This window comes from Mesitornis unicolor, unplaced genomic scaffold (assembly GCF_000695765.1).
Source record: "Mesitornis unicolor isolate BGI_N332 unplaced genomic scaffold, ASM69576v1 scaffold21425, whole genome shotgun sequence".
Lineage (NCBI taxonomy): Eukaryota > Metazoa > Chordata > Aves > Mesitornithiformes > Mesitornithidae > Mesitornis > Mesitornis unicolor.
In genome coordinates, this window is record NW_010187791.1 from 13,714 (window position 1) to 29,018 (window position 15,305).

Consider the following 15,305-nt stretch of genomic DNA (forward strand, 5'->3'; position numbering starts at 1 on the left):
TAATTTGCTTCCTAATCCTGAAGGCAATAGATCTTAATGCTATGCCAGTGTGGTAAATTAGTTGCATGGAGGAGTTGGCTTGAAACTGAAGTACTGTATCCCTATTGAGGGACACGATGGAGGAATTTTAAAGCAAAAAATATTTTCTTTTATAGCAATTTAAGGTATCTAGTATTCCAGCAGTACATACTCTTAGTAATGTTTGTTGTGAGAAATGTACTTGCCTTTTATGCTTAGAATTTGTGTGTCTGAATAAACTAAAATGGGTTTAAAATTAAAGCGTGGTTTGAATTGGATGCTCAAATAACAATGTTGTTTGAAGTACAGATTTAAACTATGGACATACTATGAATGCTGTGTAGACAGGAAACCTCTGAACAGACAAACCATAGGTCAATGGACATAACTTCATACCTTTTGAAATCACAGATTAGGAGAATGTCTTCCCTGATGCGCTCTTGAAATGTCTTGCAGGTGGATTCACCAATGAACTTGAGGAACCCCCATGATTTGGTAATACTAATGAGACAAGAAACAACAGTTAACTACCTCAAAGAACTGGAGGTAAACCATAACATTAAGTACTAACTAATTTCTGAAAATACAAATGTTTTTTCACAAGCTTTTTAGTGATAGACTTAGATGGGGAATAGAAGTCATTATTGGTGTAATCCTGCTTCAATGAAAGGATGAGGAATTCTTCAGATCTGAGTTTTGTGCCTCAAGGTTGCTCAACCAGTTATCAGTGTCCCCAGTTGCATCAATCCTTGTTGTTACCCATAAATCCTAACATTTTTAAGTCATTTAGGTACTGGATTCTGTTACTGACTGCTATATTCCAGAAGAATACTGAGCAGGTCATCTCTTTTTTTTCTCCATTTATTATTGAAAAAAAGTGTGTAAACACCCTTCTGAAAGGGGGTTTAATGAACTTTGAACTGATAACTTAAACTAAAGTTTAAATATTATATGGGCTGGGCAAGCTAACAGCTCACAGCCTTTCTTCTGGCTGTGCTCTCCTTTCTCTTGTGCCAGCTTTGGTTTTGTCATTTTGTTAGCATAAGGAGCTAACTGGGAAGTTAGATGAGCACCAGTGGTAGCTTTAGGTGAATGGGAGAAGTGGAAGGGAGGACATTTAAAAAACAAGCAGGACTGCCCCTTATGTAGTTGTATTCAGCCAGTCTTTCTCATCAAGGTAGACTCATCTTTGTGGTAAGGCATCTTTTAGCTATGGATGGGACAGTAGTTGTAAGCTTCTCAGTACATGGATTGCGGGTTTGGAAATTACTAGTGTACAATTTGTGGCATGCAGATGACTTTCAGCAGAAGTTCCCTACTGTAAGATCTTGTACAAGTTGCTACCATTTGTATCTCTAGTATTGCATAGTAGTGTGTTATAAAATGTGTATGGGTTTAGTTAAAAATGCAAATTTTCTTACTTCATATATAGAAATCCTTACGATACTTAATAGGTTTTCAATTTGCAGATGTAGGTGAGAATTAAATACAGCTTACTGTGCTGGGACAGATCATGAGTTCATTCACTGCTCATAGTAATCAATACTTATGTGCTCTATGAGGTGAAAGGTAGCTCCTAGGACACGTTAGAAGCTGATCTATAGAAGCAGGTCTCAATTCTTGCATAAGCCTGCCATCTCAGTGGTACTTAGCACACTGTATGGTTAAGAGGTTCATTTTGTCTTGCAATCTCTGATATTATTTCTATGAAGTCTTTGGAGGAAGAGGGTCCAAATATGGAAATGTTGATGTATTGTTAACAACTGTTTCTTCTTTTTCTGAATGGCCTATCATGAATTTGGAATGCTAATAGCCCTCTTTTTGGGTACAGCAGGAGAAATAAGGGTATGCTCAAGGCATAGTATGGCTAAAAGTATGCAAGTATTTCTATTCCATCTAAATAAAAAAATGTGCTACAGATGTTATAAAATATAGGGAAGTATTCTCAAAACTCGAAGAGTGTTTTAGATTTTCTTCAAATGGACTTTGTTTTAAGGAAAAAGTTGAACTGTTCAACTCCTAGCGCCTATAGAGCTTGCTTTCATCAGTATACGTTCTTCTGTTTCCTTTTTTTTAATTCCCACAGAAACAGTTAGTTGCTCAAAAGATTCATATAGAGGAAAATGAGGACAGAGACACAGGGCTGGAACAGAGGCATAATAAAGAAGATCCGGACTGCATTAAAGCAAAGGTGCCCTTGGGGGACCTAGATCTGTACGATGGCACATACATCACCTTAGAGAGCAAAGATATCCGGTAATAAGATGCTTTGTATTTTAAGATTTTTACTGAATGAAAAAAAAAAATAACAAAACCTCTAAATGCTGTTAAAAAGAAAAATACTATCACTGACCATTAGATGACAGTTGTTTTATTTTGTGTTAGTGTGGAACAAACCTGAAACAACCTCTGCCACTAGTTACGAAAGGGCATGACACAGAAATGCTGCCTAGCCCAGGCTGTCCATCTTAGCTCTACCCTCAAAGTCCTCCATTCTACTGCCAGGCTCCCGGTCAGTTCTGCCACTGTAACTCTGTGCTGATATGACCAGACATGTGAATTAAACTGAAGTACATCCTGTAGAAGGGTGAATTTGCTTGAGTGTGCTTTGGGTATTTTGAGCTAGACACACTTCTTGTAGTGGGAACTGCTTTGACTTAAATTTGAATGACATTCTGTCGATTACCAAGCTGTAGAACCTTCTGGTCATATTTAATCCCTTGTGTTTAGCAAATAAAGGATGTGTGGACAATCTGCTTAACATTTAACTTTGGTAATCCATCTTCAAGGCTGACTCTCTTGGTTTTGGAGTTTTGTGTTTTTTAATATAATCAGGTGAGTTCTTGAAGTGGGAAAGATTAATTTTCTCTTCGGATACCTTCATGTGAGCTTCTCACTAATACTTGAGATTTGTTTGTTTTTTTCAATTGAAGAGTCTTCTAATCTGCATGCATTGCCATTTGCCTTGCAGATAGATCATTAATCATAGTAGTGATCCACAAGGCTGACACTGATAAAATTTGGAGGCTATCCAAATGTTGATGTTTTCTCTAAAGCAGACAGAAATTTATTTACTTTATCCTATACTGATGACATCTCGATACAACTGAAATCAGAGGAGGCATCAGAAATGGTCTAATGTGCTCAAAACAGGATTGTTTGTAACATTCAAATCAGAACAGTGTGTCTGTCAAATACAGTACTTTCTCTTGTGAAATTTAGCAGTGTTTTAATCTGGAGACTGCTGTGTTATGTTGCTGTGTCCTCAGCCCTGAAGATTATATAGACACAAAATCACCAGTGCCTCCAGACCTGCAGCAGCCAGACTGTACAAAAGTTTTAGATCTTCCATACAGCATTCATGCTTTTCAGCACTTACGGGTAAGCAAGCAAATGCAAGCATGTTGGTTTTTTCCCTATCAGGAAGAGGAGTAGAAAACTGTTACTGGCAGTTCTCAGTCAAGGTTGAAGGGTATTGTAGTCTTTCAAGACTGTTTCAGGCATGTGTTAAACCAGTTGTGCCCTGATTAAAGTACCTGCTTACAGGAGGACAGTTCCATCGGATACACACATCCTGTTTCTCTTTTGTTATTGTTTGCCTTATTTTAGAGAGCATTTTTGGGAAAATGGGGTATTTTGTTATAATGCACGTTTCATTAGTTAAGTGATGACTTTCATTGGAAATGTTTCTAACTTGTGAATTGTTTCAGTTGAAAATTGGAGAGTGCTGAACAGAGTCGTTAAACTGTATGAAGACTCGGGGACAGAAAATTGTTGGTAGCTCCTAAGATAGTTGACTGTCTCTTTGGGATTTGAATGGCAAGCCCTAACCCAGAGGACAAGATAATTGTTCTTTAATAGTACAAGGTTCATCTGCTTTAGAAAGGTTACGGTGGAACTGTGGTGTAGAAATTGTTTTTGTCAACAGTGTTATATAAGCAGATTTTCTAAGCTTTAGTGCCTATATCTTGATATCTATTGCAAGTCTTTAAAATAACTTTTCATCTACAAATAAGGATTTTCTTACAAACAAAACAGGAACTGAAGTTTTAGCTTTGTTCCTGGGTCTGGATGTACTTTTGAAACAAGTACATATGTTGAGGAAGGAAGGAGGAAAGAGAAGAGGAGATGTGGGGACACTTTGGTAGTGTGCATGTAACCTGACAAATATGAGTTAAGTACTTCAGAGGTCATTGTTGAAATCAGTATCTACCAGATATACAGGGCTACCACTATGTCTCTTATAGCGATCACAAGCAGAGGCTGCTTTTGCCTGCTTCTAATGTTATATGTATTATTCACCTGTCAAAGGTGACATTATCCTGTCAAGTCCCAAAGGTCTTGATATGAAAGAGTGATAGGAAAGTAAAGTAACCAAGCTGTAAATTTTCCTGGTAGTCTTGCTCTTCTGTGTATTTCTCAACTTTTATTTAAAGTGTCAGCAAATACCTAGATTCCATTTTTATTTTAGGGTGTCCAAGAAAGAGTTAATCTTTCCGCACCCTTGTTACCTAAAGAAGATCCGATCTTCACATACTTATCACGGAGGCTGGGAAGAAGTATAGAGGAAATAGGTCATCGTATTTATGACGGGCTAATGAAGGTATGAAACGGTAATCTTACTGTGCGCACAAAGTGCACACTGAAAAGGTCCTGCAAGATTAGATATGCCTGGTACATGCAGTCAGATCCAGTACTAGATTTGCACATATATTTTTTTGTTTACATTTCAGTTACAAAAGATGGATCAAAACCATTTTTTGCTAGGCAAGCAGAGGTAGGCAAAGGCATCAGCAAAGTCAGTAAATAGATACTTACTGTCATCTTTAATGACTTACGTATTTGTGTGGTCTGGCAAGCCACATTCATTGCTCTGTCAAGGTAGTAAGAGCTTTTAAACAAAAATGCAGGTACTTAAAGAACGAAAAAGAAACAACAGTACTGAAATGTCTGTTTTTTATTAAATACATTCCTGCAAAATATAGGAACTCTCATTGAACTCCAGCTGAGCTGCTGATGCTTAAACTACTGTCACTTCTCATTTCATCTCACTTTGAATTTTTACCTGTCTGAGAGGCAGAAGTTGCGCTGCTTTAATACATTTATATGCCACTTCAGTCTTCCTGAACTTTCACAACTATTGCCAAATGGCAGCTTTCCAGAGGAAGAAGGTAACTTAGGGCAGGTTTGGTGCTCAACTTTCCATCCCATAGTAATTAAAACCCCGATTAACCTTTTAGTTCATGTCTTAGTAGTTAGTACAGTTTATGTATTTCTCTTTACTGCAGAACTCTTCTTCCTGGGTACTCTATAATATGGCTTCTTTTTACTGGCGAATAAAGAATGAGCCATACCAAGTAGTAGAATGTGCCATGCGTGCCCTTCATTTTTCTTCAAGGTAAAAATTGCTAATAAAACATTTCCTTTTGTATTGCTTTTCTAGTTATTCTAATGAGTAAACAGGTTTTAGTTTCTAAGACTGTATCCTAAGGAATAATCCACGTTACTTGTTCTTAGTCTTTATGTACTATACTAGGCATATATATAATTCAGACACTTTTCTATCGAGTTAGACATTTAATATGTGACTGAATAATGAATGTATCCCTATATACGATTCTTACACAGTCTGACCTTTTAATATCTGCTTTTTCTTTTTGTTTTCTTCTTTTAGGCAAAATAAAGATATTGCACTGGTAAATTTGGCAAATATTCTGCACCGGGCTCACTTCTCTGCAGATGCAGCTATCGTGGTCCATGCAGCTCTGGATTACAGTGACTTCTTTACCAGCTATTACACTTTGGGAAATATATACGCAGTAAATACTATCTTTGTTTTCCAAGGCTTGTAGAAAACAGAACACCAAATGTTATTTAATCTTTCTGGCTTGACTTGTAATGCTCTACTGTTTTCAAAACGTGTCTTGTTTTCCACATGCATTTCACTCTTAATGTTTAAGAATCTGTCAAGGTGTTTTCATCCGAAAGCCTGCCTTTCAGGAAAGGTTTTATCTGCACTTGAAAACAAATCGCAGCAAAATTCTCCTGTAGCCTGTCTTCAGCAGATACAGTGGCATGAGTTTCAGAAACTACAGGCTGCTTATTACCACAAATTAAGATTTGAGTTAATGACTTCTTTAAAAATGGAATATTTTTCATTAAATGTTACCAAACACTAGCTAATGCTCTCTCTTGGTCATTCTTTAGATGCTTGGAGAGTACAACCACTCAGTCCTATGTTATGATCATGCTCTACAGGCTAAACCAGGGTTTGAGCAAGCTGTAAAAAGGAAGCATGCTGTCCTGTGTCAGCAAAAACTTGAGCAAAAATTGGAAGCCCAGCATAGGTAACTAAAGAAGCATTATAGTGGCAATTCATACAATCTCATTGTTATTGCTCTTTACAGCAATTGTTTACCTTTCAAATAAAATAATGATATTCGACTTTCTGTATTTCTTTTGATATGCAATAAAATTATTCATAAGAATACTTTTAAGAAACCCAAAGTTGAAAATGTGCGAAACATTCGAAGTAAATCTTTTCTGCTGTTGAATTCTCAAGATCACTTCAGCGAACATTAAATGAATTGAAGGAATATCAGAAGCAACATGACCATTACCTTAGGCAGCAAGATGTTTTAGACAAGTACAAGCTCATCCAGGAGGAACAAATCTTGAGGAACATCATTCACGAGACACAGATGGCAAAAGAAGCTCAATTAGGTACAACTTCTTAGAGTTCATGCTCATTATAGCAATGAAGAACTGCACGTATTCAGATTGATGTCAGGACATAACTTCTTTATATATTAAAATGGCCTTGGGTGGCTGTTGTGTTTTGCTTATTAAAACAAGGGATTGCGATATATTTTTCAACAGTGGGTTTTTTGAGTCTTTCAAAGAGGGAGTTTCCTCTGTGCTCATTAAATAAATAAAAAGGATTGACAGAATTGGGGGTAGAGGGGTTGACCGTATGCTGTCTTTGTCTCCTCAAAAACTTCACTTACCTAGATAAAAATGTTTTGTGCTCTGCAGGGAACCATCAGATTTGTAGACTGGGCAACCAGCAGCACAGCTTGCACTGCCAGTGGGACCAGCCTGTTCGTTATCACCGCGGAGACATTTTTGAAAATGTGGAATATGTTCAGGTTTGCTTGTGAATTGATACCACTGCTCTATTTGCCTTATTAGCAAAATAGTTCCAGTTTTTTCAGGCTTGACAAACAGGGTACACGTTGAGTGTGGTAATTACAGTGAGAAATAATTTAGTCTGTTTTCATGAGTGTAAAGTATTTAAAGCTAGGTTTTTTTGCTAGTAATACAAGCTGAGATTGACTATGGATTGTAGAAATTTAAAGGATTTATTGTGTAAGACTGTCTTACTTAGAAAACAGAACTATTCAAATTATTTTAATTTAAAAACTTGAATATTACTTTTCCGTGGTATGAATAGATCAAGAGGGTTAAATTTCCTTTTTTTTTTTTCCTGCTACCCAAATTTCAGCTCATCAGCAAGGCTTAGCTGCATAAATGGTGGAAGAAAAAAATAATGTGCAGAAATCCAGCCAGTATTATACTACCTCTTTTCATTATTAAATATTGTTTCTCTGTTGTTTCTAGTTTGGTGAAGACTCTTCAACTTCTAGGATGACATCTGTGAATTTGGATCTTCATGCAAATCAAAGCAACCACAGCCAGTCCTTGCAGTCTTCCCCTGTTGCTCGTTCTGTCGTTTCAGTGTGGAGTGTAGAATCCAACAGAGTGAGTAAAGAGAATAAACTTTGCCCTTTCAAACAGGAGTTGCAAAAGAGTGAATCTTGTCTTTGTTTGTGAAACTTCTTAGCATTTGGGCTACAGTTTTAACGTGTGGCAGCACCGGAGAATGTGACATTCTAAATTTCTCCAACTTGTAAACATCTCTGTAGTTTCTCTGTACCAGTTTCCCATCTGAAACTCTACTACAGCACAGAGGAGGTTATTCTTAGCTACCTCTGCAAACATCTGCTGCACATGCAGCCGTACAGCTGAGTAAAGATAGAAATCTGAACTGCTGTCATTCCAGAAAAGATGGGAAAAGAATAGTCTTAAAGATATCTTATTTTTTTTCTCCAGACTGTTCCTTTTGTTTTTATTAGTTTGTTAATTAGAATATTTAAAATGTTGAGAAAATAATAAAAATTAGTTCTTTTCCCTCTAGGACAAACAGCATATTCTTTGGCCTCAGCGGTCAGAATGCATGAAATCTTTCCCAAAAATTCCTCGTCCAGAAGAGCTGCCAACTTATTTCCTGCCTCCAGAAAATAGGGGATTCAGGTAAGTGTTGATTTTTTTTAAAATATTTGTAAATTTTCACAGTAACATCTTAATGAGCATTTTCTTTCTGGAGAGGATGGATGCAATTAGTAATCAACAGCACAGACCTCTTTTCTCTGGCCATTTCATGGAAGGGGGGTGTTTTCCTTTATTGTCATCTTGTAACAGTCATCCAATTTCATGGTGATTCTTCCCTGTTAGTACAAGGTGAATACATGAAATATCTGCAATATTACTAGAAGAATGAGGACTTAAGCATAAGTCTGAATGTCTTCTAGAGTGTATTAAAAAAAAAAGACCTTAAGAGGAATGAGGTGAGTCTGTTTAATAACTACAATTAACTGTTGTACATTGCATACTTCCTTTTAGCTTTAGTTATGATGACAGAAAATTGTGAAGACCAGAAAGTACTACAAAAGGATTAGGAGTGGAATGCCCTGGCATGTTCCTTTGAAACAGAGGTAGAAAACTAGCTTAATTGTGGAATAATCAATAAAATTTGTTACTACATAGGTTAAAATAGATGTCTATGCTGTAGGAACTAGTGCACATAGATCAATGCAGTTTCGTAATATTCTACTCATTTAACATTATAATAGTGATAGTAAGAAAGCTTTCTCTTCCTACTCGGTATAATTCTAGTATTGATCATGTGTTAAAGCAAAACTTCCCATCCACAAATGTTCTGAAGCTTCCTTTAAAAAAGCAGTGTTTTTCCCAAATAATTTGGCTACCTCTTGATGCTTTTGAAATAAAACTTCAGTTTAAAAAACTTCGTTAACTTTTTCACTGATATGTTTCATCCTTAACTTCATACAATCCTTATTAGCATAATATAAGAACCTTCTGTGTCCTTTTTCTGCGGCATTGTTCATTATTTACAGGTATTCTATGCTTAAAAATGGAAAGTAAAGACCTTGTTTATTAATGACTTTTCAAGGGTAGGGAGCGGTCCTTGAATTCTGCTGGTTTGCAGCTCATGTCTCGTGACAGTCCACAGTATGAGACTTGTCAGTTGATATGTAGCCGATTTTCTTATGCTTATGTATCAGTGAAATGCAGCACTAGTAATTCATCCTTGTATTCCTTATCGCTAGAGTTCAGCCAATCCTGAGTATCCCAAGAGATATTGCTGGGCATGGAGAAACACAAGCACCAGACTGTTCTTCCATTACTGATGCTCGTAACAATGAATCTCTGAACATAGTGGTCAAGGAACTGGACAGTAATCTAGATTTGAAATTCAAGATGCCAGATGATCAAGCAAGACAAGTAAGAGACATGTTCTCATTGTTTCTCCTCTGTTTTAAAGTTCTCATCTTTGTTGCCTTTGAAATCTTACTCGGAACATGACAGGTTCTGATATTTAAAAGATGACTTGATATCACAAGCCAATTAGTACTTCCACAAAAAAGAAGTAAGTGCTTTCTAATGGGGCTGAAGAAAGGGAGAACTTGTCATTCAGCATAAGATTTGTTGTCTGACATGTTTCAAAGGCTGACCAAAAGCACATAGAATAGGAAATTTAATTTAACATTTAAAATTGCTGCTTGCTTTTAAAACTTCTGTCACTTGACTTGACTGATCTTGAAACTTCCAGTAATTGCTGTACTCTACCAAGTTGGTAACTTCAGGCTGAGATTAGTCCTTCATATTGCTTTCTGGATATTAGCTGCTTTAATCATTACATGTTCACATCATTTATTTAGAACAATTGGGTTGTTTTTTTTTCTTTTAGTAAAAGGGAAGACTTAAGGAAGTGAGACTTGAATGATCCATGTAGATACATACTATAAAACTTCTTCGGTTGTTTTAAAAAAATTAAATCTTTCTTGTCCAGGTCTTGCATTCTCGTATCAACAATCAAACTATTACTCAGGCGAAGATAGGAGCGTTTCTAGGTCATGCCATGGAAAAGGTATGTCAGGAACTGTATCATGACATATATTCAGAATTCTACTTGAGGTTTGTTTCTATACTTCTGAAGTCAGTTAGAGATGTGCAAGAAATAAGCTTATTTGCTGCTTGTAACTAAGATGAAAGTAACTTAAAAATCCATGTTTACAAGTAAAACACTAACATATAGAGAAGTATCCATTTACTTTACGTTAGTGTGGGCCAAACAGCCCTGTAGTTACTTGTTCTTGTTGTGACTGCAGGACATGGAGCAGCAGTATATTAGCTAATCCTGGCAGCCATTTGCTTAACTGAGAGAAATAGCTTGGAACTGCTCCTCCATCTTCCAGCCCTTCCTACATGCCTGCCTTTTGCTCTTCCACCTCTCCGTTACCCTGCCTTCCCCTCCACCCACCCCTCCAAAAAAGGAACCAACCTTGATTTGTCAATCTTCTGTCAGGATAATTAGCACTCTGGGGTAAAGAATGCACATTTGTATAACACCCTGTGGTGTGCCACCTCCATCTTGCGTGGGGCCTCCGAGAGTCATCACAAGTCAAATGACAGGAAGCATTGAGATAGAGGTTGACTCTTTTTGACTTGTCAAGCTGATACTTCTCAAATTAACTCTCTTGTACAAGCTGTATCAAGGCAGTGTATATATGTATTGTTTTTAGTCTAAAATCAGTACCGTTTTCTGTGTGCATCTATCTTACCCAGAAGTAGGGAAGTTAACGGTAGGAGTTGATTCCTGCTATGCTGTTCCGAACAGCCCTGTGCATGTCTAATGTCTTACTGTTGCAGAGGATAGGTATTTTATTTTTCACTGTAATATTCTGTTGCCTTCTTGCTAAAAGCCTGAACTTCTTCTGCATTTAGATGCTGATGTGGCAATACTGTTGTGTCATGCCTGTTCGCTAGTGATAAACTCTCTGGAGCAGGAGTGCCACAGTTGGTATTTTGTATTGGGAAAGACGAAGTGCTAATAACTTGCTGAGGATTTAGTTCAAGAGAGGTCATTGAGACCTGTGTATGGAGTGTAATTCAGTGAGGAGTTTGGCGTGAACAACATGCCAGTAATGTTTTGTGTGTGCATTGCGAAGTAGGGGTGACAGATACTCTTACAATTATAGATGATGTAATGTGCTCTGAACAAAGAGGTAATATCTTCCAGTTCATCTTGAACCATAGGTAGAACCCTCCTGTGTGAGGTTGCTTTTAAAATCTGGAAGAAAATCTTTGTACTGATTAACGATTTCAACACAGTATTACTGTAATGCCAGTTGTATTGCGTTAATGCAATACTACTGTAAAGATCCTTATCTGTCTGTCTTCTTTAATCTTTCTTTTTTTTTAATCTTAGCTGCATGTTTCTTACTCATGCATGCCTTTGAGCTTCAGATTTATAGGTTGGATTGGAAGTTAATTTCAGTTGTTGCTTTTATACTATAAACTCTTCACAGAATTGGGTGACATGGAATGCTGAAAATATTAGAGACTAGAATGTAAGTGTTTCTAAACCATTTCAAACTGCTCCCTCTGAAAGTGGGTATTTTACATTGCTCTGTCCACCTGTCAGTATTTTAAAGTTTTGCTATTTCTCCTCTAGGATGAGTGCTTGTTCTTTTGTTGTAGGTGAAAGAGGAGGAAGGAACGTATTTAACACTTCCTCCATTCTTCTACCTGCCCTCACTTGTTGCTTGCTTTTTCAAAATCTTTAAACAGTATCTAATGCGTGTCACTTGTCAACATTCATAAGACAGATAGATAACTACATCTAAGAAAAATGAATTCTGAAACCTTAAATTCACAGGAAATCCTGATGTTGGATATGGAACCTGGAAGCATATTTAACTTCAACTTAAAAGCTGCCTGACTGTAGCATTTCTGCATAGATCTGTATTAGTGTAATTTTAAGACTCTGGAGTGGCTCAGAAATGTTGCTTCCTGAAGCAAGCTAACCATTCCTACTGGTATGTTTTGAGGGATTTTGTGGTCATGATATAAGGCAGTAATGAGTAGAGAGTGAGCAACAGCTGCTACTAAGTTACAGTTGGGGCTGTAAGTCACGTCCATTTCAGTGGGGTAGAGCAGACTGAATAGTCTGCTGGCAGTCACAGCAGAGTGTGATTTGTGTCTGGTTAATGAGGTAGTACACAGGGGTGAGGTTTGTGTGTTTGTTTCTTACCAAAGAGCAGGCAATTCTGTCTTCCCAAGAATTCCTCTTTGTGGGTGTTTTCATCCTTTTCCATGACTTTCCTGTAGCCAGAAGATCCTCTATGGCTTGTGCTTAATGAAGCTGGATTGTACTGGCGTGCAGTTGGAAATAGCACCTTTGCTATCACCTGTTTGCAGAAAGCGTTTAATTTGGCTCCACATGAGTATCAGGACATCCCTCTGGTCAATCTTGCTAACCTCTTGATTCATTATGGTCTTCATTTGGATGCCAGCAGGCTCCTGCTGAAGGCTTTGGCTATCAATGCCTCTGAGGTAAGACAATGTTTTTTGTGTTCATTCAGTAATGAATGTCCTTTCTTTCATTATTTTCTAAATACATGGGTCTTACTTTTGCTTTCTTACCTGTGCATACAGTTCAACTTGCAGCTTGTGATTTGCAGCAGATGTTAATTTTCAGTTAAATTCTTGATTGCACTGGAGGTGATGCTGGTTGCTGAGAATATAAACATCTAGAACAGAAGTTCTTCTAAAGCAAATGACAGATTTTTTGCCTCCTAAAAAAGAGGAGGCTGTGGCGTTATCTGTAGCGGCTCCAAGGAATCTAATCCTGGTGATATGGCAACATTCTTATCTAAAACACAGATCCATAATGATGTCAGCATTGTATCTTGATTTTTAAAACTTTAAAAGTAGCACGTGTATGACCAAGATCTTAGGCTGTATAGACATCTTTCTGTGCCACTTTTTATCTGTGATGTTTCATTTGTCCCTAGATTTCATCTGTATACCTAGAGGAAAAGCTGTGTTCTAGTTGTTTTGATGACTTCCAACTGTCAACTCAAAATAAATTTCTGTATTTCTGAATGTAACATTATAAACATTTTGTAGCTTGTCACCTGTGTCATATAGAAAGTTGCTGTATAAAATGTTTAAACTACTGGATTGGCCAGAACAAAGTGAAAAGGAAGCGCAACGGGGAGCATTGCAGGGGGCACCTTTTCTATAGCAAGTAATTTGGTCTTACATTTGAGATGGTTCAGTAAGAAGTTCAAGTGACTTCTTCCTGTGCTTCTGCCTCTGTAGTTAGATAAACAGAGAGCTTAAACCTGCTGGGTCACCAGTCATCTAGCACATAAAAAAGCTAAAAACAGAATAAGCTTTTTCAATATTGCATTCAGCAACAATTTTGCAGTTGTTGGAAAGGACTCTAACCCATTTAGGTGGCAGGTAAGAGTGCAAAAAGGAGCTATAGAAAACTGTGGTTGAATTATGTGCCTTAAGAAGAGCACTTGAAAACACAGCCTTGGAGAGGAGCAGCCTAGGGATCCTTAGGACCATGCTGTGTGAGTAGGGCTTTTCTTCAAAAATACTGGTGAGCCCTACCTCATTACAGTAATGCCTGCTCATATTTTTTTCAGGCACTCTCAGTCCTGTAATACCTATCAGATTGAAAAATCTGTCAGGACTATTTGTACTTGAATCGTATTTCCTGGAATATAATGGAAAGTAAATCCAAATTAAAATTAATTACAGCTACAGAGAGTGAAGGATGTGCTATATTCTTTATTTTAAAAGCTTTTTTAAAAAATCCTATTGCTCCACTTGCACCTTTTTCTGAATGATATTTAAAAATAAAAACGTTTGAAAAATCTGAAGTTACTGATCAGTCTCCCTATTTTCAGTATGAACGTAAAATTATTTCAGTGGAAAAAATGACTGCTTTGTTTACGATATTATAGTCATTATTGTAGCATTATACTGTTAATTTCAGCAAATTACTTTGTGTAAGTGAAAGTCTTTTCAGTCAACAAACAAAATGTAATGCTTTGCTATGTGCCTGTATTAAAGTGCTAAGTAAATTCTACCCAGGGAAAAAGGTGATTATAACTTGTACTTTTAAAAAAAAATACTTTGGAGTGACTAGCCAAAAACAGTGGACAAAAAGATAAAGTTTTACAAAGAATTGAAAGAAAACATAAATGTATACCCCTAAGCTAGTGTGACATTGGTGTTTTCAGTAGCGTAGTTCTGCCCGAGTAAATCCTGAACACTCTTGACAAATGAAATGCATCTGTCCTGCTAGAACACTGGTAGTATTTTCACTGGCTGGCTGTAAATCATTCTAAAATGTCTTCAAGGATTTCAATTTAGTGCTTTACTACTCTGTGCAGTAAGCATTTTGTTTATGATGAGTTATAAGTAAGTATATAATGCTTCATTTCAGTATGTATTTAACAGCTGTTTTTCATCTTGGGAAGATGAAAACCTGAACACAACCTTATGTCAAAACAGCTTTCATTTTGCACCAGTGCATCAAGCTGTTAGTTCTCTGTTCTAAGAATAGGCAGTCCCTATTTGAGAAGTTTTCTACATTCTTTCCAGTCAAATTTGGGAGGGTGTGGACTGGCAAGGAATTTTTTCTAGTCAGCTTCAGTTTTAAACAGTGAACATACTTATGCTGGGATATGTTGCTTTTCTCTTTGCAGCCTCTGACTTTCTTGAGCCTAGGAAATGCGTATCTGGCTCTGAACAACATCAGTGGAGCCCTGCAGGCCTTCAGACATGCGCTGGATTTGACGACCAAGTGCTTGGAGTGTGAAAGCAGCCTGAAGATGATCCGCTGTTTGCAGTTTTATCCTTTTCTGTACAACGTCACCTCTCCTATGTGCAGTGGTAAGCAACTGCTGAAAGATGGACCACAAGTGAAATAGTGTCTGTTTGCCTTGGGAGTTGCACCTGAAATTCATAATTACTCTACTTTTTTCCCAAGGATCTTCCCCTTCGCTTTGCAGTGCTTCCTCCCTAATAAGGACCAAGGCACTGCTCTTTAATGAAAAAGTTACAGTCCATTAAGAAATGCTTGAGGATGTTGTCTTAAATACCTTAAATATAAGCGCTCG

The 15,305-nt window shown here is 37.2% G+C and overlaps 1 protein-coding gene across 1 annotated transcript; it reads left to right on the forward strand.

Moving 5' to 3' along the window:
* Positions 1-480: 480 nt before the first annotated feature.
* On the forward strand, positions 481-15,078 carry TTC17 (tetratricopeptide repeat domain 17; the record flags this gene model as incomplete). Its single annotated transcript, XM_010185590.1, has 15 exons — positions 481-564; positions 2,105-2,274; positions 3,288-3,399; positions 4,490-4,621; positions 5,307-5,416; positions 5,693-5,837; positions 6,226-6,365; positions 6,581-6,741; positions 7,054-7,166; positions 7,639-7,779; positions 8,216-8,331; positions 9,429-9,603; positions 10,172-10,249; positions 12,493-12,717; positions 14,892-15,078. Coding segments are annotated over exons 1-15 (2,083 nt in total), but the record flags the coding sequence as incomplete, so codon positions are not given.
* Positions 15,079-15,305: the final 227 nt, after the last annotated feature.